Raw genomic sequence first — 23,215 nt, 5'->3', positions numbered from 1 at the left:
CACTTATCTGGGTCCTCTGGCAGGCCGCTTCGTATTTGAGGTCTCGGGAAGGTCTGATCACTTTTTGTTAAAGTGATTCTTCTTTTTCTGTGTGGCGGTTCAAGGATCACATAGTCACTGGCTGTGTTTATTGCTTCGAGTGGTTCTTTGGATTCTGACCGTGACTGTGAGAACCAGAATCACAAACCAAACCATTTAATTTTTTAAATTGGATATATAAGTATGGTACAGTAATTAGGAAAATTTATTATACCAGTACTGTTAGTGTTTTAAACAAAATTAATTGGATATTGTGTTTGAATAAAATTACAGAAATTATAAACAATGATTAATTTAGCTGCAGGGACAATTTCTAAAATTAAGATGTCCCTATTTAGGTATTTCTGAACTACAAGTATAGTAACATAAAGGCCTAATATTGTATATTTATTTTAAGCATACAAAGACAGACAAAAATACATCATGTAAAATATACAACTTTATTACTGCTAAAATGTATGCATATCCACCATTTATAAATACTGGTACAGTACTCAAACTTCAGATAATTATCAAATAAAATAATAAATAATACTCAAATCATCAACAAGGAAGTAGATATGTTCATCCGAGGAGCAAAAATAGAAGGCATTAATTTTTCGTATATCCTCGTGGAAGAGGCAGGTCAAATACGATTGGAGGGTTGATGGGCTTGTAGTGGATATTGCACATGGCAGCGTTCACAAACACTGTTCTGCCAGTCTTGGTCATGCCATAACCTGAGCAATGAGAAAGGAAAAAGAAGCAAATAACATACAGAAAGAAAAAGAGCCACATGGACATAAGTTAAATAGTTTGAAATATAGTTGCATAGAAATAGAGCAACACACTTTTTTTTTATTGTATATACTGTACACAAGAGTTTTTACATTCTTGTACAGCCACTAGCGCACACAATATCAATGTGGGGCCTGATAACTGAGTGGACAGCGCTCTGGACTCGTAATTCTAGGGTCCGGGTTTGATTCCCGGTGATGGCAGAGACAAAATAGGCAGAGTTTCTTTCACCCTGATGCTCCTGTTACCTAGCAGTAAATAGGTACCTGGGAGTTAGACAGCTGTTATGGGCTGCTTCCTGGGGATGAGTGTGTGGAAAATAAAATTAATAGTTAGTAACAGTTGATTGATTGACAGTTGAGAGGTGGGCCAAAAGAGCTGAGCTCAACCCGTGAATACAGCATTTTGGGCAAGTCCTTAATCCTAATTTTCATATATACACACCCCTCCCCCAGGAACCAGCCCGTTGCAGCTGTCTAACTCCCAGGTACCTATTTACTGCTAACTCTTTTTTTTTTTTTTTTGCAGGGATATTCCTGCATGGGCCCTAAGCCTCTGGCTGGCCCCACTAAGTGTTGCTTGTTTCTGTTTTACTTGGGCAGAGTATGAGTATTTATGACTCGTATGGTCGCTTCAGTAAGATTTTTGTTCCATGTGTTTAACAACTTCTTCTGCTCTGTTAAATCTAAGTTGAAATCTTAATGGGTTTGTAACTGTGCTCTGTGTTAGATAATGTTCCAGTGGTCTGTTGGGCATTTCTCCACAGTGCTGACATTTCCTCTCATCTTCCGGAACCTGTAAGCCTATTTCCCATGCACATGAGTATCCAAGCCTGTTACGATATAAGTGTACTTCAGTTGTTCTACTGCTCCCTTTCATCAAACTAAGTGGTTCGTAGTTGGTTGAATACTTGTACCAACCTGCAGATCCTGATGTTGCAACTGCTGTGTTGTGGTCACTGTACATCTTTTGCATTGCTCTGTTTCTAATTACTTTCTTAATCTGTGATAGACTCTGTGGTATGTAAATGTCTATATTTCATCTCATGCATCAGGGTGAAAGAAACTCTGCCCATTTGTTTCCACCTCCGCCAAGAATTTAACCCGGATCCTTAGGACTATGAACCCCAAGCGCTGTCCACTCAGCTGCCAAGCCCCATAGAATTAGCCACATAGTTATTAGAAACTGAGCCATAGTTATCAGCTTTGTCTGGTCACTTCAAATCACTGAATAAAAATATTCCTTTCCTCTTACCACCTTCAGCAAAAATCCACATGACACCAACTAAACACACGGCCTAGATCTGTCTGCCCAACATGGGGCCTAACATATACCTTCACATTAACATAATTACCACCATCTTGGTGACAATTATTTTGAATTATTTATTTGAATAATAAATTCAAATAAAAATATGCACTGGATATATACTGCAATACTGTATATATTTTTTGTACATAGAGGCTGATCACAGAATTTTATCTATACACAAAATCCAATTTTTTGTGATTATGATACAGATAAAATATGCAATAGGAAAAATCATAACTGTCAAGTGTATACAAACTTACCCTCATGAATATGGCCAAACACATGATATTTTGGCATAACTTTATTTTGTACAACTGCCAGTAGATCTTCACATCCAACATGTTGCTTTCCTTTTGTAAAATCTCTTTGGCCCCATGGTGGTCCATGCGTCATGAGGATATCGGTATCTTTTGGGATAAGTGACCACTTCTCAAGACAAGGTTGTCCTCGAGGCAAGTTGAAGGCCAAGTTGTGATACTCGGGAGTCCTGAGACAAATTTTAATAATGAATAATGTAATATAACACTGTAATAGAGTACATTATAAAAATAATAATGCATTTATTTGTGAACTTTATACAGGTAAGTGGAATTTTTGGAAAAACGTACATTGTATAATAGTTATGACAAGTTCATAAATTACATTTTTTCAGTAGATGTTAAAGTAATAATTAAAAACAGTACAGTGTATGATTAGAATGATATGTAGTAAGATTTCTTAAAAGTATACAACTGATAACGCAACACACACACACATGAAATGAAAGCGACCCTTTTATTTCATGTGTGCATTGGATTACAGTATTTATTTCACCCATGTTATTGTGACTTATTTTCCTCATACAAATGATATTATGAGTTTAAAACTGTATTGCATTCATGAATAAATAGTGTACAGATGCCGGATGCAAGAAGCTGATGTTTTACAGTGATATTATAGTACAGTAACTAATTCTCAGTTTGCATTTGGGGAGAAACGTAGGCATGTTTAAACAACGAAATGCTTAATGTTTTTTTCTTAACTTTTTAAAATTAAGAATAATCATAAAACTAATTAAAGTTACAGAACAATTTATATACTGATACTGTAATTGGCTAACATAATCATATATAAATCATATAACAATGATGATAGTGTAATTAGTTTTGCTCTTGAGGGGCACCATGCAGGGTGTTAAAGGAACATGACATTCACAATATAGAGAAAGACATAAAAATGACAACATGGGTAAAGCATGGCTCGGTTAAGCACCAAGAACTATTAGTGTCACCAAGCTTTAAGTGCTACCAAGTTGACCAATGAGGGTCACCAAGCAGACCCCTGAGGACTACTAAAGTAAGGTAAAGTAATAACCAGGAAAAAATGCTAAGCCATTATGACTATATTGCCGAGGACCACCAAACTGACCCAAGAGAGCCAGCAATCTGACCCATAAGGTCCACCGATTTGACCACTGAGGGTTACCAAGCTGACCCCTGAGGCCCACCAAGCTGACCCCCCTGAGAGCCATCAAATTGACCCCTCCAGTATAAAGTAATTTGAATGGTTTCATCAACTGAGTATTAAATATGATTGCATTAAGAGCATTTAATTAAGAAAGGACACTTAATATTGTTCTAAAACATGGATTAGAAGCGAAAATAATCTTCGTGAAACATACTGTATTATGAGTTAAAGAGTGGTTGTTCTCTCCATTTTCTTACTGATATAATAACTGAAGTATCTGTTAGGTTAAATAAGAGACTGAACAAGTACTCATTACCAAATTCTGCAATTTATCAAATACTGTATAAATTGCCCCATTAAGTTAATTCTTACCAAGGTGCACCGTAGATTTTGATGCCGTATATGGATGTGTGCTGGTCCTGTAGGTAGATGGCATTTGTGAACACCTTTCTAGAGTCGGCTGTAAACTGCTTGAAGTTCTTGTCGAAAAGTCTATCATGGTTGCCAGCAATCACTACCTTGTGTTTGTGGGGCAAATGACCTGAGGAAATGTATACATTTATGCATAGCTTCAAGCATTTGTTTCTACATACAGTATTTTCAATATTTGACATTAATTAAAATCATCCTAAATTTAGGAAAATTATTATTCAAATGGCTAGTACCTTTTAAGACATATGGTTAGGCATTGTTTTAAGACAATGCTAACCATACAAAGCATTAAAAGCACTGCTAGCCTATTTTTAAAAAGTAACTTGTTTAGATCTACTGTATTTAGAGTAAATTTTCATCCACTTTATTATATATCTGCCCTGGGACCTGCCCAAAACGCTGCTCGTACTAGTGGCTTTACAAGAATGTAAATACTGTACTATCCAATGTATTCTCACAAACCCAATGTACCTTCTTGTATATATATATATAAATAAATAAATAAATAAATATCCTGCTTTTTCTGTCAAATCTCAAATGCCAAATACTGTACAGTACCTATTGCATTTTTAATAATACTCTATTCTACAATTGTACTAAAATTTGTTACATCTAATTAATTTTGGAAGTTTTATCCTTGGTGAGTTAGAGCAATACAAACTTTTTTTTTCTTTTAATGTGCAGTTTGTATAAAGATTTATTCAAGCAAATGCACTAGAAGTGTTATAATTACTCAAGTGTAGTTACAGGATGAGAGCTACGCTCGTGGTGTCCTGTCTTCCCCGCACTCTGTCACATAATGCTTTGAAATGCCCTGTAGCATACTCCCACTGTCAGTTTGCTACCATCTTGTGCTAGTATGCTGCACCAGACAAACTCTGAGGATCCCATGGTGTTCAATTTCTTATTGATGGGTTGCATTCAGGTCCTTTTACATATAGTATTTACACTACCTGCTCTTGTTGTTTTATCCTTTCTGAATTGTGGATCATTGGAGATGGAATTCCCCTTCTATAATGTTCTCTCGTCCCCATGTTTTACTGATGCCAGTGATGTCGGGATTCTCAGCCTCAGTGTAGGTACACAATACCTGTACATCAAATTTATTTACTAGGCTTCTGGCATTTGTGTAGAAGCAACATAAAACTTGTGACGATGTTGCCAGTGATCATATTGTCCCTTTTTTTATTCTATCTTTTAGCCTTGGTATATTTAATGTTTATACAGTACTGTACTGTATTTATATAGCCTTGCCTTGTAGCACTTGTCTTTCAGTTCAGGAAGACATTTAATTGCTTGTCTTTGCACCTTTTCCAATTTGTTGGTGTACATCTTAAGATATGGATGCCATATAACTGCTGCATATTCCAACTTTGGTCTCAAAAAGGTTGTGAACAATTCCTTTAGTATTTTGTCATCATTATATTTAAAAGAAATTCTGAAATTGGAAAGTGTATATGCTCCTTGCACAGTGTTCTTTATGAGGTCCTCAAATGACAGTTTTATATCTAGAACCACCCTTAGATGATCTTTATCAGAATCATCTATCAGATGACCATCATTATCATCATTAAACAGTCTCCGTGGTGTAGTGGTAAGACACTCGCCTGGCGTTCCGCGAGCGCTATGTCATGGGTTCGTATCCTGGCCGAGGAGGATTTACTGGGCTCAATTCCTTAACTGTAGCCTCTGTTTAACGCAACAGTAAAATGTGTACTTGGATGAAAAAACGATTCTTCGCAGCAGGGGATCGTATTCCAGGGACCTGCCTGAAACGCTACGCGTACTAGTGGCTGTACAAGAATGTAACAACTCTTGTATATATGTAAAAAAAAAAAAAAAAAAATTTAAAGCTTTTTCACATAATTTGTAAGTTGTGTGAGGCCTATTTTCTCCTTTTCCACATTCCATAATGTGGCATTTATTTACATTAAATTCTATTTGCCATACACTTATTTTGTCCAGGTTTTCTTCAAAGGCATGACAATCATCTTAAGTTTCTTATCTTCCCTAGTACAGTGGAACCTCGATTGGGCGAATCTCTGGTTGGAAAACACACTTTCCAGGCCAGGATTACTTGCCCACTTTGACGAACAAGAGTTCACTGAAGCCGGGGATGTGTGGATTTGCCTAGGATGTTGGGACACGGTTCACAGATGGAGGCAACATTACAAGAAATAGTTGGGGGCCTTGGGGCCTTGGGAAAGCCACTAAGGATATTTAAAACGAAATTATATGGTTCTTTTTTTTTCCAATTGCAGACATTTTGATTCAGTGAAATATGGGGCCCTTTTTCCTTTGAAAATTTGTTTATATAAAATACATACAACTATACATAGCCACACAAACTTTAAATTATAACATACACTAATGGTCACCACACCATGAGCTGATCGTGTCTGGTTCAAATAAGACCAGAAGGAGTGCAGGCCAGGCACTCATTGGAAATGCATGAAAGCTAACACTTACACTTAATCAAAGTACGGTATTCAGAAACTCGGTGAAGGGTTTTTTTCACAATTAAGGCTGGCTTGAATAGACCCAGTTGTAACTTAGGAGTGATGAAATGGACATTTAATTACCCACTTTTGAGGATAGGAAGCCTCTAAAGAATATTGAGATCCCTCTATCCAATGATTGACCATTCTCAAGGACATGACCCACAGCAGTCAACTAATTCCTAGGTACCTATTTACTGATAGGTGAACAGAGGCAGTGGGTGTAAAGAAACATGCCCAGATGTCTGACCCTGTCCAGAAATCAAATCAAGGACCAATCACTTATAAAGCAACTATGCTAACCACTGTGCAATACTTAAGGAAATATCTATGAGATGTTAAAATCAACTTATACAGTATATGTAAACTGTCAAGTAACAAAGTAATCTGGTCATTTAAAACACACAAAATTAATAATGCTTCCTTAATGACAATCTTATCAGTAGTTAATCACTGACTACCATCTTAATAGTGCACTATAGGACTAAAATAGTCTTGCAGTACGGTATATCATAAGAAAAATCTGTACCTTTTGACAACTTACCTAGCCAGTCATTGAACACCAGTGCTTCATGTAGCTTTCCTTTGATAGTGAAATCCCCTCCATGAAGCAAAACATCACCATCAGGAATGGGAAATGGTAGAATGTCAGTTTTATTGTGAGTGTCACTGATACACACGAACCGCACCTGTAGAACACCTCAACCATTAGATTCAACCTAAAAGTATAATGTAGTGAACAAAATTATTTTACCAGCGGTATATAATAAACAATTACTTTTCCCACTATATAAACACTTGTCAAATGTACTGTCTATTGTGTAAATAAATTATTATTATTTTAATTTATAACCACGTCCCTTTTTGATATAGCCTTTTGACTACAGCAGTCAAAGGCAATTGTAGACTACATTTGCCTTTTTGCCATTTTTGCCTTTGAATACACCTATGGATATCCCATTTTTCATATACTGTACATACATCAATGACATAGAATATTACAGACCACATAATTAAAAATGCAGATGACACTATGATTTATGGCAAAGTGGAAAGCAAAAATTATATTACAGCCTTATGAAGAGATCCACAAAAACTCCATGTCAGAAGACTGAGACTGACAAATGCTATTTAATATAGAAAATGCAAGCCCTTGCATGTGGGATATAATAATCCACATCATGCCTACCAAATTGACAATATCACCTTGCAGCAGTGATGAAGAAAAGGACCTTGGCACCTTGCAGCAGTGATGAAGAAAAGGACCTTGGCACCTTGCAGCAGTGATGAAGAAAAGGACCTTGGCACCTTGCAGCAGTGATGAAGAAAAGGACCTTGGCACCTTGCAGCAGTGATGAAGAAAAGGACCTTGGCACCTTGCAGCAGTGATGAAGAAAAGGACCTTGGCACCTTGCAGCAGTGATGAAGAAAAGGACCTTGGAGTCAGAATCCATCACGTACTGAAAGTTGCACAACAGGTAGGAACAGTAATCACTAAAGCTAACCAAACCCTTGGAATAATCAAGCATACCTTTGATTTTAAGGAAAAAAGGAAAGGTGGTGATACAATTGTATAAATCTTGTGGCCCCATTTGGATTACTGTATACAAGCATGGAGACCCCATCTTCGGAAGGATATAGCTGCCCTGGAGAAAGAGCAATACCAGGCAACAAAAATAATTCCAGAGCCAAGTCATCTCTCGTATTAGGAACAATTGTGGGCCACAGGGCTAACAACACTGCAAACCAGGCATGACAGAGCAGATCTCATTGAAACGTTTAAAATACTTGTACTGAACAGTTTGGTGGATGTTGATCCGGAAAATTTCTTCGAAAGGTCTAATGTGAGATAAACAAGGAGCAACAGTTTCGAGCTCGACAAGCCACATTGCAGGATTAAGAACAGGAGATGCTTTTTTCCCCACCAGGTAATAAACACATGGAACCACCTTCCTGCCAAAGCCGTGAATGTTAAGATTTATGAATTTCAAAATCAAACTGGAAAAGATTATCAAGGCAAATGGGAGGACCTTGAACAAGCTGCCGGCTTCCTGTCCTCGTCGAGGCCACTAGTGATAGTGGCCTTCAGTTAAATCAGGTAAAAATATGAAGAATTCATATAAAACAGAATATTAAATATTCATGTAAGAACTGGTAGGCAGTTTTAGCATTAAACATTTTCAAATGCTACATTCACTTAACTAAAGAACATTGTTTGCTCAATACTCACCACATTTTTAGGTATTCTAGTAGATAACAGCTGTGGTGCAGCTGCGGGCATGGGCATGACTAATGGTACAGGTGTAGGCTTGGGCTGGAGAGTGGATGTGTGTGTGGGAGTATCATTTGGTACAGATGTAGGTTTGCACTTAAAAGTACTTTTGTGAATGGATGTGGGTGTAACATTAGGTGCAGATGTGCATTTAGCATTATGTATGGATGTGGGCATGTGAGTAACAATAGGTACAGGTGTGCATTTAGGAATATGTATGGATGTGGGCATGAGAGTAACAATAGGCACAGATGTGTTTTTGGGAGAAACAATAGATACAGATGAGGTTTTGGCCTTTACAGTGTGATTAGATTTGAGAGTAACAATAGGTACAGTTGTAGGTTTGGGCTTTACAGTGTGATTAGATGTGAGAGTAACAATAGGTACAGTTGGAGGTTTGGGCATTGGAGTATGTATGGGCATGGGTGTAGGAGAAAAGATAGGCACAGTTGTAGGTTTTGGCAGTGGTGAAGATGTGACAGATGTGGGTATAAGAGCAGGTACACTGATATGCATTGATGCTACAGTGGGAATGTTTGCAAAGGTAGAAATGGGCAAAGAATGCTGTTGCTGTAAATTATGATTCTTCTTTCTCTGGTCTTTTCCTGAAAAGAAAAATTAATACTGTAATAATAATAATAATAATAAAAGTAATAATAATTTGTATTTAAGCAAAAGTACATTACATAAGATACACGAAGATTGTGTGATTCACGAGGGTAAGGCAAGTACAATGCCTACAGCCTATGCTGAGCATTTCGGCCATAATATAAGGGAAAAGTCTTTTAGACTTAAAACTAAATGAGATAAATAACAATAATGAATAGAAGTAAATAAATATGAATAAAATGACAATTATTATATGATGATTTGAACAGCAAAAAATTGCAACAAAACATATTAATTTTACAGCATAAAAAGAAGGAATACAATTTTTTATGCAAAATTGACATGGCAGATGCCATCAGTAGTACAGGTTCAGTTATTAATGTTAAATAACAGCAACACATAGGTTGACATTTAAGAAATAATGTAGGTTACATAGAGTTTATCAGGTAGTTCTTAGCTTCTCTCTCAAATTGGTTGAGTGAAGGACAGTCTTTGATGTGATTAGTGAGGTCATTCCATATTTTGGGACCTTTGAAATCTACTATTCCAATTCCATATCTAAATCTACTATCAAAATATTCCATATTTTGGAACCCTGGCTATCAGTTGGTAGCAGCACTGGAACCTTCCAGCTTCCACACCATCATAACCTGAGTCCTTGCATTGATGTCCTCAAAAACGGTCCTACCCAAGTCACCAGCTTTAGCGAGTCCCACTCCTTTTAGTGGGGGCCGTTTGCTATGAGCAATATTTCCAAATTTGGTATCTGCTTAACGAGCATGTGTTTCAAGCCTCACTTGTTGCATGGACTTGGTTTTTTCTTCGTCTCGGGCTGCATGTGTTTAGGGCAGCCTTTCCATAAGCATTCATTTCACATTGTCCCTACCCTGACAGCATGATTTCGATGGTCGTGCTGTCAGGCCAGTGGCGATGCTCTGACATTGCTCTTGAGTTTGCTCCTGAGAGGCCATTCCACTGTGTAGTGTGCCTTGCTCTGGGTAGTGCACAGGTCTTTGATTCCTCTGTGAGGCCTTGTGGTTGGGGGCATTTAGGGTTTATTGTTGTGGGGTGCTCTGGAGGTTCGCATGCTTATCTGTACAGCATCTTACTTAATAATGTAAGATAATGAGTGTGGAGTTTTAGATTTACCAGATGACCACCAACTGTCTAGTGGCCACAGCAGGGACAGGAAGCTAGCAGCTTGTCAAAGATCCCCCATTTTTGGGGATAATAATTAATAATGTATGAAATGTTATTCAATATGCATTTTGTAATTTAGAAAAATTACAAAGTTTTATAGAGTGATACATAAGTATTAAAGGCATGACTGGGTGGATCTCATTGAAACTTTTAAAATATTGAAAAAGTTGGAGGATGTTGATCCGAACAATTTCTTCAAGAGGTCAGATGTAACACAAACAAGTAGCAATGGTTTCTAAATAAAATTAATCTATTAATCTATTAATTAATTAATCAATTAATCTTGGTTTCAAGTTCAGCAAGCCACAATGTAGGACTGAGATGCTTTTTCACCCAAAGGGTTGACAAATCATTGCCACACCCCACATCAAGGCAAATGAGAGGACCTTCGACAAGCCACTGGCTTCCTGTCCTCATCGAAGCCACTAATGGCAGTGGCCCTCAGGTAAATTCAGATGGATAAATGACTGGGTAAATGTATTATTTCCAGTTGAATAAGTAATAGGAGTAATGGATATGCAGCTGGATAATAGGACGGATAAATGAAAGGAAGAGGGATTTGTTAAATTAATAAGATGGCTGAAAAATATATTATCAAATGGATGGATGGATAGAGGGAAGGATTTATAGATAAAAGGCTGGATAGATAACATGGTCTTGATACCTCACCTGTAGATCTGTAATGGCGGTGGGATCTAGCAGCACACATTATTAATTGTCCAGCGAGAGGCAGCCCGAGAGTCGCCAAGATTCTGTTGGGTTTTATTAGTTGGTTAATTCTTGTACCTAAATGGACAAACATTAGTACTCTGCTAATCACAGTTCTTCACAATTAAGACAAAAAACTATTTATGTTATTTATTAGTACATATGTCTACACCAAGAATCTATAATTTAAAATAGCATTTACATGTTATTCCATACATTTGTCAACAAATTTAATGTTGGCTTTAACATTTATGTAGTACCTCAATTAAGATTTACCTGATTTAAATGAAACCCATGTCTGTTTTTTTTTAAACAATGCTGTTTGTCGACCTAATTGTATTTGTGCTGCTTTTTCAGCCATGTTCCTCCCTTTTTTATCTTTATTTTTATTTGTTCTCAACACATTTTATTCTTTATACTCAATTAGTATTAAGCTTTAATCATTTAAGTTTTTCATGCCCGAAATGCTTTGCGTAACAGTGGCTTTAGGCATTGTATGTACTAGCCCTATCTATAAATCCATCATTCTTTGTAAAATCTCTTGTATGTATGTACCTTACCTAAATAAACATTTATTATTATTATTATTAATTTACTCGAGAGCCAATAATACAGTAGTGGCTCGACGAGGACAGGAAGCCCCTCAGCATGTCAAAGATCTCCCCATTTGCCCAAATGATTTTTTTCCAGTTGGATTTTAAAATGTAACAGAATTTGGGCATTTATGACTTCGTCGAGTAGGTGGTTCCATGGGTTTATAACCCTGTGGGTGAAAAAGAATTTCCTGATTTTAGTCCTACATTGTGCCTTGTTAAACTTGACACCATTGCTCCTTTTTATGGTACATCTGACCTTTTGAAGAAATTGTCTGGATCAATATACAAATTGTTCAGTATTTTAAGTTTCAATGAGATGGCGCAGTGGTAATACACTTGCTCCGCATGAGCGATTCGGCTTGGGTTCTTATCCTGGCCGGTAAGGATTGACTAGGCACCAATCCTTAACTGTATGCCTCTATTCACGGATCTCCAGGAAAAATTAAGATTAAGGACCTGGCCGAAATGCTATGCATGCTAGTGGCTTTACAAGAATGTAAGATCTGCCCTGTCATGCTTGGTTTGCAGGGTTGTAAGCCCTGGTACACTGAGGTATGACTAACAATCCATGTGAGATAAGGATATTAAATGAACTTATAGCTAGTTTTTTATCTACGTTGTGTAATCCTTCATATAAAATAGGGTAGCATCACATTGCTGTGATTACCTAAGCTTGTTAATAATTTTTTGTATTGATATATTAAATAAATTATATATAAGATATATAATTTATTTATTTTATTTATTTATATATATACAAGAAGGTACATTGGGATTGTGAGGATACATAGCATAGTAATTACATTCTTGTAAAGCCACTAGTAGCGCAGCGTTTCGGGCAGAAACGGACAGAATTTTATAATATGAAGGTCCCTGTAGTATAGTCGGATTCGCTCTTGACTCACAATCGAGAATTCCGGGTTCAAATCTCGGGCGGGACAGAAATGGTTGGGTGCATTTTCTATCACCTAATACCTCTGTTTACCTAGCAGTAAATAGGTATTCAGGAGTTAGCTTCCTGTGGGGTTGCATCCTGGGTGGGATCAATAATTCGACCTTGGAGGGGACCTCGATATAAGCTCAACGTGTATAAATACGCTCTGGCTACCTGTCCCCCGACACAAGATATTAAGTATCTGTTATCATTTTTTGTCTATAATTTTGCAAGTATTTACCTCCTTAAAATTTTCTTAGATTAAGGACCTGCCCGAAACGCTGCGCGTGCTAGTGGCTTTACAAGACTGTAATTACCATATTTGTATCCTCACATTCCTTATGTACATTCTTGTATATGCATAAATAAAATAAAATAAAAAATAAAATTGAATAATTACTCGGGTAGGGTATTATTGTTTAAATTTCCCGCCACCCCTACGTCATTGTTATGACGTCACTACGCTAGCCAGCGCTTGCTCAACATATCTTTAGTTTTAGATATCTATATATCTATAAAAACACTAATTTCTCAGTACCGCGAGTTTCTCAAATGCATTATATATTGTTCAAGAGGGCACAGATTAATATACATCTTGAATCCATAGCAACTCTAATATGAGAACAATCATTCACATAAACAATCAACAATGTATGTTCATTTATGCAACCTTTTCTTATTTAACTACACCTAATCTCACTCTAAATTATTACAAACGAAGAATAGACTGTGCCCTTTTACAAGATATAAGTTACATCGACAAGCTCACCAAAATTACTGAAAATTTGTTATATTACTATACACACTGTGCATAGTTTGTGACGTCACACTATGCCATTTGAAATGTTAACATGCTACGTATTGTTTTTTTTTAGTTTCCTCTATTCTAAACTTTTGTAGTTAATAGTAACTATACAATTACATTTAATATTATCGGCGTTTTCGCGCGTTTTATATGCAGATATCGCCTGAGTGTTCGTACGCTTGATAACAACCTTGGCTTTGACTAATTGCTAATTGACCTCGAGCGTAGCTTTTACTTGACCACTACTGCGGTTTTATACCACCTTGACCGCGACAATTAGGAATATATAAAACACAAAAAAACACGACCCTGCAGGTGGACAAGACATTGTTAAGTGACACATAGTTCCATCGATCACCGCTTGATATTTGCCGGGAATACGTGTTTCCGGCCCGGCACATTATTTATATATTATATAGCATTTCTGTATAAGTAGCTCGCTAGACCATACAAAGCCAAAATAACACTGCATATATGGGGGGGGGGGGATTCAGTTCTTGAAATAGCTACAATCAAAATGTGAATATGGTGAAACAAAACATTACTAACCTTGAGAGAGATAATACACCCACTATAGCACGTGTACAGGTCGTGACTGGCTTCAGTCCTCCCGGGCCTGCGTCCGGGACGCCGGTCTTGTATGCAGCGTTAGCGGGCCACGTACCGTACCCGTACATTCTGAGTGATACGGACTGATTGATTGATGGACGAAGAGTAAGCCACTCAGGAAGTGGCACGGGCATGATCTTTTTTTGGAGTGAATGCGGGGTAGGATACTTCTTGATAGTATTTATGAGGGTGTCCGGCTGCTAGACACCTTTTCTTGATCAGAAGAGTGGCAGTGTTGATGGCTTCAGGGTGGTTACTGCAAGATTCGGGGACTTGAAGCTCTTCTAAGGTCGTTAGGTTAGAAATGTAGCCACTTGGGGTGGACGGTAGAGCGACGGTCTTGCTTCATGCAGGTCGACGTTCAATCTCGGACTGTCCAACTTCCAAGTGGTTAACACCATTTCTTCCCAGCGTCCCATCCCAAATCTTTATCCTGATTGATTGATTGATGAAGATTAAGCCACCCAAGAGGTGGCACGGGCATGAATAGCCCGTAAGTGGTACAATTTTTGTTCAGTAAGTCTATACAGTGTGCTGAGGTCGCATTTAATCGTCAGGCTGCTATCGCGGGAAGGATAATGCTTGACAGTATTTATGAGGGTGTCCAGCTGCTGGACAGGACACCACACACACAGTGTGGTGTCTGTGGTGAGCCCATAGTGGACTTACCTGGCACAGGAGCGGGGCTGTAACTCCTGTGAAGATGTGGGTGGCTCCGGCTATTGCAATGCTGCACATATGCTTTTCTATTATAGGCCTTAGGATTGTTGGATCATAGGCAGCCTTTTTCATTGGGAGACTTTCTATTACTATTTTGAAGGTGGGCTCCTCCCACAGTGGGGAAGAAATGTAGTTTGGGGTGTGGTTGATCACCTCCTCTATCAAGAATCATGCTAAAAAGTAGTCTGTTTAGGACATTTCCTGCTCTGGCAGCCCAAGAGTTTCCGTTGTTTTGGCCAAGTCCAAGTGTCTTGTCGTGGAAAGTCAAGTATTGAAAAGATCTAAGAAAGGATTGTATACTTACAGCAGGTAACAGTGATGTCACTTGCACAGGTATTACCAGAGATGAACTAATAATGGCGATTAAAGTTGGGAAATCTATCTCCCCTGGGGAGGATAGAGTAACTTAAATGAAAAAAAAAGCTATGGATATCCCTATCCCTAAAGTCAATGGAGAGTACAGACCTGTCCTTATCCTCGTGTTTTTTTTTTTGAAAATGATGGAGAGGATAATGATGATGATAAAGATTAAGCCACCCAAAAGGTGGCACGGGCATGAATAGCCCGTAAGTGAAGGCTCTTTGGAGCCATTACCAGTATCAATAGCGGATACTGGAGATTTGTGATGATTGATTGATAAAGATTAAGCCACCCAAGAGGTGGCACGGGCATGAATAGCCCGTAAGTGAAGGCTCTTTGGAGCCATTACCAGTATCAATAGCGGATACTGGAGATTTGTGATGATTGATTGATAAAGATTAAGCCACCCAAAAGGTGGCACGGGCATGAATAGCCCGTAAGTGAAGGCTCTTTGGAGCCATTACCAGTATCAATAGCGGATACTGGAGATTTGTGATGATTGATTGATAAAGATTAAGCCACCCAAGAGGTGGCACGGGCATGAATAGCCCGTAATGGAGATTTGTGGATGGATGGGATCTTTATGTTGTTGTTTAAGATTCGCTACTTGGAACAAAAAGTTCCAAGCAGCACGGGCTATGGTGATCCCGTAGGTTCTTTATGATTGCTCGCTGTTTTTATTTCCCCGCAGGAGACTTATTGGCAAGTTGCAGTGTAATGTGCAAAGAGACGCTGAATATCTGAACAGAGCAACCTCGGTAGTTTGGTACCATCAGGATCGTCGTCCTTTTCGAGGAATTGCATTTGTCCGTCTGGGAATTTGAGGTGGAATTCTGGGTCGTGGTATTCTTTTTTCAGTATTGTGAGGTCAGTGTAAGCGTTCATGGTGTGGGCGGGAACATACTTGGGGTGCGGGTATTTGTTCTGGCTGATTATCTTGTTACATCTGTGGGCCAATTTTCGTCTGGTGTGTGCGTCGCCATTGAACTTGCTGGGCGGAATGAACAGCACATGGCAATACTTGGTGGCAAGTATTTTTGTTTTCGTCGTCGTCAGTCGCAAGGCCGTTCTCATCGACGTCGGTGGCGGCTCTGGAGAACCTCTTGGTGTTTGTTGTGGGAGTTTCGGGTGGTCCGTTGTCGTCTTTGGATGTGGTGTCTTCGTTGGCAGGGGTAGCCAGTGTGGGTGGCGTCCCTGTTACCGGACTGGTTGTGGGGCCTGTTGCGGGGTCGGACGCCAGGCCGGCCGCAGGTGGAGGAGCTGGGAGAAGGTCGCCTGGTACCGTCACCGTCGGAAGTCCATTTGCGGTGAGCAGCCTATTGATGGTGTGGACGTATAGGTTGACGTCGTTGCCCGCCAATTTGTCAGCGAGGTGTAGAAGTACCGGTAGGAGGGTGTTGTTCTTGGTAACTGCAGGCTTGAGTCGTGGTTGTGAGGGCTGCAGAGGTGAGCTAGAAGGTGATGGACCAAGCAGTGGTGAGGTAGCAACAGTTTCCCCAGTGTTCTCGTGCAAGGCCGGGAAAGCGGACGTAGGTGGGTTGGGTAGCTGAGTTGGTGCTTGCCATTGCCATCATCTTTTTTATTTCTGTCCTGCCGGTGGAGACAGTCAGGTGAGATTGCAGTGTGCGGGCCATTGCAGAGTTAGCAGCGTCGGTGGGAGGATGTGCAGGCTGTGTAGTGATGCTCCTGGGCGCAGATACTGCATTTCTTGCTCAGTACACTTACTGGTGTAGTGGGAGTACCGAGAGGATAATTGTAAATAGACTTTTATATTTTTATATATGATAGGTGATCAGCTGTCTAGTAATTTGTTCGGGTTCCTCAAAGACAAAATTGTACCTCTGACTGTATTATTAAATGTCTTGCTAATGATAATGATTACTATAGAATTTGTATTTTTTTAAAGGAGCTTTTGATAAAGCCAACAAAGAGGTTATTTTATATGAACTAGCTGGTCTTGGTGTTAAAGGGAGATTATTACGCTCGATAGGGGATTATCTTTACGAAAGGAAGGCTCAGGTGTGGTATTAAGGTTGTATGTCAGGTGTGAGATCTTCGGAACTCGGCACACCCCAGGGAGGAGTGTTGAGTCCCACCCTGTTTAATATACTAATGAATAAGATAGCATCTGAGATAGATCACCAGGTCCTTTAGTGAAGGACCTGGTGACTCTAGTGGGAGCCCTGAGGACAGAGTTGGACTCTCTGCGGGAGGAGGTGCGTCAGCTTAAAAAACAACGAGAAGTAACGAAGGAGGAGACCAGCAGTAAAGGGACCTCGTCTTGGAGAGTTGCGAAAGACAGGGGCCTTAAGAAGACTTTGATAAAGCCGCCTTCAAACGCCATAGCAACTTCAAATTCATTTGACGTTTTGGAGGACGAGTGCTGTGGAGAGACTGTGGATCGCGCAAAAGGGAAAGCAACAAAGAGAAAGGAAGCGCAGGCCCCTCAGAAAGTAAAGGAAGTACCTAAGCAAACATTAGTTGTGGGAGATTCCCAGATAAGGTATTTGGATAGAACGTTTTGTGCTAGAGATAGGGGGAACAGGTTAAGGGTTTGCTATCCCGGAGCTGGCATTGGTGATATTATAAACAACATGAATGATATTATGGCAGGTAATGGGAACAATCCCATTATTTGCATTAGCGTGGGAGGAAATGATGTTGGTCGAGTCAGGAGTGAGGAACTGATTCAGAGGTATAAAACAGCCATAGAGTTAGTTAGGAGCAAGGGAGGAATCCCGATCATATGTGGCATTCTTCCAAGAAAGGGAGTGGGAAATGAATGGATATCGAGGGCACTTGGTGTCAATTGCCGGCTGGAAAGATATTGCAAATCAAATGCAATATCTTTCATAGACAACTGGGAACACTTCTATGGAAGAAATGAAATGTATGCTCGTGATGGGGTGCATCTATCGAGAGCTGGGGTTGTTGCTGTTGCGAACTCGCTAGAAGAAGTGGTTAGAGGTGTTTGTTTGGGTTTAAACTGTTAGTAGATAGAGGTATGGGAATTGATTTGGAGGAAGGAGGTAATAAAAGTATGTGTTTGTGGGAGAAAGGAATTGGCAAAACGATCAGGGAAAGAGAAGGTCCGCAAAATAACAATTCACTTAGGGTATATTACACTAACAGTAGAAGTCTAAGAAATAAAATTAACGAATTAAATGCTCTTGTCTGCACAGAAAAAATAGATATTATTGCACTTACCGAAACGTGGATAAATGTAGAAAATAGAGAACTATTAGCTGAATATCAAATATATGGATTTAAACTATTTCACACAGATAGATATATTAGACGAGGAGGTGGAGTAGCCATATATGTTAGGGATAATTTGAAATGTAGTCTCAAAGAGGGAATCAAAACAGAGCCACACACAGAAACTATTTGGATTGAATTAAACGAAAAAGCTAATAATATTATAATAGGAGTAATATATAGGCCACCAAATTTAGACAGAATGGAAGCAAAGCATCTATGGGATGAAATATCTAGAGCATCTAGATCTAACAGTATTTATGTCATGGGTGACTTTAATTTTAGCGGAATAAACTGGTTGAACAAAACAGGGAATAGTGAAGCAGAAGATTTTCTAGAATTAATTGACGATTGCTTTCTTACGCAACACATTAAGGAACCAACACGGGAAAATAATATTTTAGATTTAGTGTTAACTAACAGGGAAACGCAAATTAATGACATCGAAATAGGGAGTGAGCTAGGGAGCAGTGATCACAAAGAAATCAGATTTAGCATAGAATGGAATAGACCAGTAGGAGAAAATTCTGTTAAAGTGCCAGATTTTCGAAAAGCTGATTTTAATAGCCTAAGAAATTTTTTGGGTCAAATTGATTGGAAAGGCTTGGGTATGGGGTGTGGGCCGGTCTTGGAGCGAGACATGAACCCAGCGATAGGTGACTTAAATGGGGATTTCGATGTGGATTCAATATATAACTTATTTAAGAATATTCTAAACAAAGCACAGGAACGTAGTATACCATACAAATTGAATAGATCGTATACTAATGACCCAAAGTGGATAACAAAGAATTTGAAGAACCTTATAGGTAAAAAGAGAGCTTGGTACAAAAGGATTAAAAATGGGGAGATCACTTTAGAACAGGAATTCGTACAACTGGTTAGAAATGTTAAAAAAGAGATAAGGAAAGCAAAAAGAAACTATGAAGTTCGCATAGCAGGGCAAGCAAAGACAAATCCTAAAGGGTTTTTTCAGTTATATCGTGCTAAGACTAGGGAAAGGATAGGTCCATTAAAAACTGAGACAGGTCAAATAACAGATAGTGATGAAGAGATGAGTAGTATTTTTAATAAATATTTTGTATCTGTATTTACTAAAGAGGAACTTAACAATATGCCTTCAGCCGAACAAGTCTATGTGGGTGGGGACGAGGACAGGTTGACGAGTTTAGCAGTTACCAGGGAGGATGTTCTTAAACAAATAGTAAAACTCAAACCAAACAAATCCCCAGGGCCGGATGAAGTGTTTGCTAGGGTGCTTAAAGAATGCAAAGAGGAGCTTTGTGACCCACTGTCAACCATATTTAATAAATCAATAGAGTCAGGCAGAGTGCCAGAGTTTTGGAAAGTTGCTAATGTGATACCAGTTTTTAAGAAAGGAGATAGATCACTTGCGTCTAACTATCGACCAATTAGCCTAACGTCTATTGTGGGAAAGTTACTCGAATCTATAATAGCAAATAAAATTCGTCTTCATCTTGAAAAACATAAATTAATAATTGAGTCGCAACATGGTTTTATAAATGGCCGTTCATGTTTAACAAATTTGTTATCTTTTTATTCTAGCATTGTTGAGGCAGTTGATAGTGGTAAGGATTGCGATGTTGTATACCTTGACTTTAGCAAAGCTTTTGATACAGTGCCACATGAAAGACTGATTAAAAAGATAGAGTCTCATGGTATTGGGGGTGCTATATTAAGCTGGATTAGGGCATGGCTATACCAAAGGAAACAGAGAGTTAGTATAAATGGAATCAAGTCAGAGTGGGAAAATGTTGTAAGTGGAGTGCCTCAAGGCTCTGTCCTGGGACCTCTGTTGTTTATAATATATATAAATGATTTAGATTCAGGTTTGAGTAGCAACATTTGCAAATTTGCCGATGATACGAAAATCGGTAGGGAAATTAATTCGGAGGAGGACTCACTATCACTTCAAGTTGATCTAGATAGGGTTTTGAAATGGTCAAAGGATTGGCAGATGCAGTTTAATGCTGATAAATGTAAAGTTCTGAGGTTAGGTAATGATGATAGAGTTACAAGATACGAGCTAGATGGTGTTGTGATTGCGAAGTCGGATTGCGAAAGGGATCTGGGAGTTATGATTAGTAAGAATTTAAAACAAAAGGATCAATGCATAAATGTTCGTAATAAGGCAAATCGGACACTTGGATTTATTAATCGCAGCGTTAGTAACAAGACACCTGGTGTGGTTCTCAAGCTATATCTTGCTCTAGTTAGGCCCCATTTAGATTATGCAGTTCAGTTTTGGTCGCCATATTATAGAATGGATATAAATTCACTTGAACGTGTCCAGCGTAGGATGACTAAGTTAATTCCCCAAATTAGAAATCTTTCATATGAAGAAAGATTAACAAAGCTTAAGTTGCATTCACTGGAAAGGCGAAGAGTTAGGAGTGACATGATAGAGGTTTACAAGTGGATGAATGGACATAACCGGGGGGATATTAATAGGGTATTAAAAGTATCAACACAGGACAGAACACGAAACAATGGATATAAATTGGATAAGTTTAGATTTAGGAAAGACTTGGGTAAATACTGGTTCAGTAACAGGGTTGTTGATTTGTGGAACCAATTGCCGCGTAACATTGTGGAGGTGGGGTCCCTCGATTGTTTCAAGCACGGGTTGGACAAGTATATGAGTGGGATTGGGTGGTTATAGAATAGGAGCTGCCTCGTATGGGCCAATAGGCCTTCTGCAGTTACCTTTGTTCTTATGTTCTTATGTTCTTAAATGGGGTTAAGTCAGAGTGGGATAATGTTGTTAGTGGAGTACCTCAGGGCTCTGTCCTGGGACCTCTGTTGTTTATAATATATATAAATGATTTAGATTCAGGTTTGAGTAGCAACATCTGCAAATTTGCAGATGATACAAAAATCGGTAGGGAAATTAAAACGAAAGAAGACTCGCTATCACTTCAAGTTGATCTAAATAGGGTTTTAAAATGGTCAAAAGACTGGCAGATGCAGTTTAATGCTGATAAATGTCAAGTTTTGAGGCTAGGTAATGATGATAGTTACAAGATACGAGCTAGATGGTGTTGAGATTGCGAAGTCGGATTGCGAAAAGGATCTGGGAGTTATGATTAGTAAAAATTTAAAACAAAAGGATCAATGCATGAATGTTCGTAATAAGGCGAATAGGACACTGGGATTTATTAATCGAAGCGTTAGTAACAAGACACCTGGTGTGGTTCTTAAGCTATATCTTGCTCTGGTTAGGCCCCATTTAGATTATGCAGTTCAGTTTTGGTCGCCGTACTATAGAATGGATATAAATTCATTTGAACGTGTCCAGCGTAGGATGACTAAGTTCATTCCCCAAATTAGAAATCTTTCATATGAAGAAAGATTAACAAAGCTAAAGTTGCATTCACTGGAAAGGCGAAGAGTTAGGGGTGACATGATAGAGGTTTACAAGTGGATGAATGGACATAACAAAGGGGATATTAATAGGGTATTAAAATTATCATCAAGACAGAACACGAAACAATGGGTATAAATTGGATAAATTTAGATTTAGGAAAGACTTGGGTAAATACTGGTTCAGTAACAGGGTTGTTGATTTGTGGAACCAATTGCCGCGTAACGTGGTGGAGATGGGGTCCCTCGATTGTTTCAAGCGCGGGTTGGACATGTATATGAGTGGGATTGGGTGGTTATAGATAGAAGCTGCCTCGTATGGGCCAATAGGCCTTCTGCAGTTAACCTTTGTTCTTATGTTAAACCCATGAGAGTTTGGAAGCTGAGATGAACAGACTGTTGGGTCAGTGTCGGAAGAGATTACAACCCTCTGAAAGCCTTGGCATGCTGTGGAAAGGGAGTCCCTGTGCTACAAATGATATACTTGAGTACTGTAAGATCTCTTGTTGATTATGCTGCACCTATCATTTCTTGTTTTGGTAAAGTTAGACTGGGCAAGTTGCAGAAGGTACAAAATGAAGCATGAGAATTATCTTAGGATGCCCAAGAAATGTTATGATTGAGATAATGAGGATGGAATTGAATCTGGAGAGTATTGGGGATAGAATTTCAGAGATAAATGTAGCCTCTGCCATTAGACTAATGAGAGGTGGGGGAGCTAGATAGGGAGATAGAACACGAACCAATGGGTATAAAATCATAAGAATGGAAGTAACTGCAGAAGGCCTATTGGCCCATAATGGTTCCTCTTGATGCTTCTATATTGGTTCGGAGTCTTGAAGTGGGTAGATTATATAGTTGTGCATTAATTGGCAGCCAATTAATGCGGCCAATTATATATATATATATATATATATATATATATATATATATATATATATATATATATATATACAAAAAACTTATTATTATTTATATAAGCGTGGAGCGTGCTTATAGAACAGAGACTGCGGAGATAAATATTTCAAGGGTGATGCTAGCGGGAAATGTGCGTCTCTAGCTCAATCAGGTTAAGGCACTTGGATCTGGTTAATACCTGGATGGGTAACCGTGCAGACATAGCCCTGATCTTGATTAGAGGAACCTCGATAATCAGTTTAATAATTCTTCTCTCTGTACATAGGGGTGTAAATTCTCCTAGTCTAAGAATGGAGATCGACAAGTAGGATTCGATTAAATGCTGTGTATGTATTAAAC

General features: G+C 38.7%; 1 protein-coding gene across 3 annotated transcripts; it reads right to left on the bottom strand.

Annotated features, from left to right (window-relative positions):
- Positions 1-413: 413 nt before the first annotated feature.
- LOC123747314 (metallophosphoesterase MPPED2) lies at positions 414-14,458 on the bottom strand. 3 transcript variants are annotated; one of them, XM_045729424.2, is made up of 7 exons: positions 14,177-14,458; positions 11,254-11,336; positions 8,734-9,380; positions 7,048-7,192; positions 3,946-4,114; positions 2,388-2,614; positions 414-758 (listed from the first exon to the last, which is right to left on the bottom strand). In XM_045729424.2, the coding sequence occupies exons 1-7, from the start codon at positions 14,368-14,370 to the stop codon at positions 631-633; spliced, it is 1,593 nt and encodes a 530-aa protein (XP_045585380.2). In that variant the 5' UTR covers positions 14,371-14,458; the 3' UTR covers positions 414-630. The 3 variants fall into 3 exon arrangements, with proteins under 3 accessions (XP_045585380.2, XP_045585382.2, XP_069175862.1); XM_045729426.2 differs by lacking the exon at positions 14,177-14,458 and adding an exon at positions 12,794-12,856; XM_069319761.1 differs by lacking the exon at positions 14,177-14,458 and adding an exon at positions 11,569-11,592.
- Between the last annotated feature and the right edge of the window lie 8,757 nt (positions 14,459-23,215).

Source organism: Procambarus clarkii, chromosome 94, assembly GCF_040958095.1.
Source record: "Procambarus clarkii isolate CNS0578487 chromosome 94, FALCON_Pclarkii_2.0, whole genome shotgun sequence".
Taxonomy (NCBI): Eukaryota; Metazoa; Arthropoda; class Malacostraca; order Decapoda; family Cambaridae; genus Procambarus; species Procambarus clarkii.
The sequence above is the reverse complement of the archived record's forward strand: the minus strand, read 5'-3'. Positions and strand labels throughout refer to the sequence as shown.

What these genes read in the sequence shown, in the direction of transcription:
- LOC123747314 (XM_045729424.2), bottom strand. Translation starts at nt 14,370, where the DNA reads ATGCCCGTGCCACTTCCTGAGTGGCTTACTCTTCGTCCATCAATCAAT. An exon ending in GGTGTATTATCTCTCTCAAG is followed by an intron (nt 11,337 to 14,176) that starts GTTAGTAATGTT and finishes AAAACCCAACAG; the next exon opens with AATCTTGGCGACTCTCGGGC. An exon ending in CTAGAATACCTAAAAATGTG is followed by an intron (nt 7,193 to 8,733) that starts GTGAGTATTGAG and finishes GGTGTTCTACAG; the next exon opens with GTGCGGTTCGTGTGTATCAG.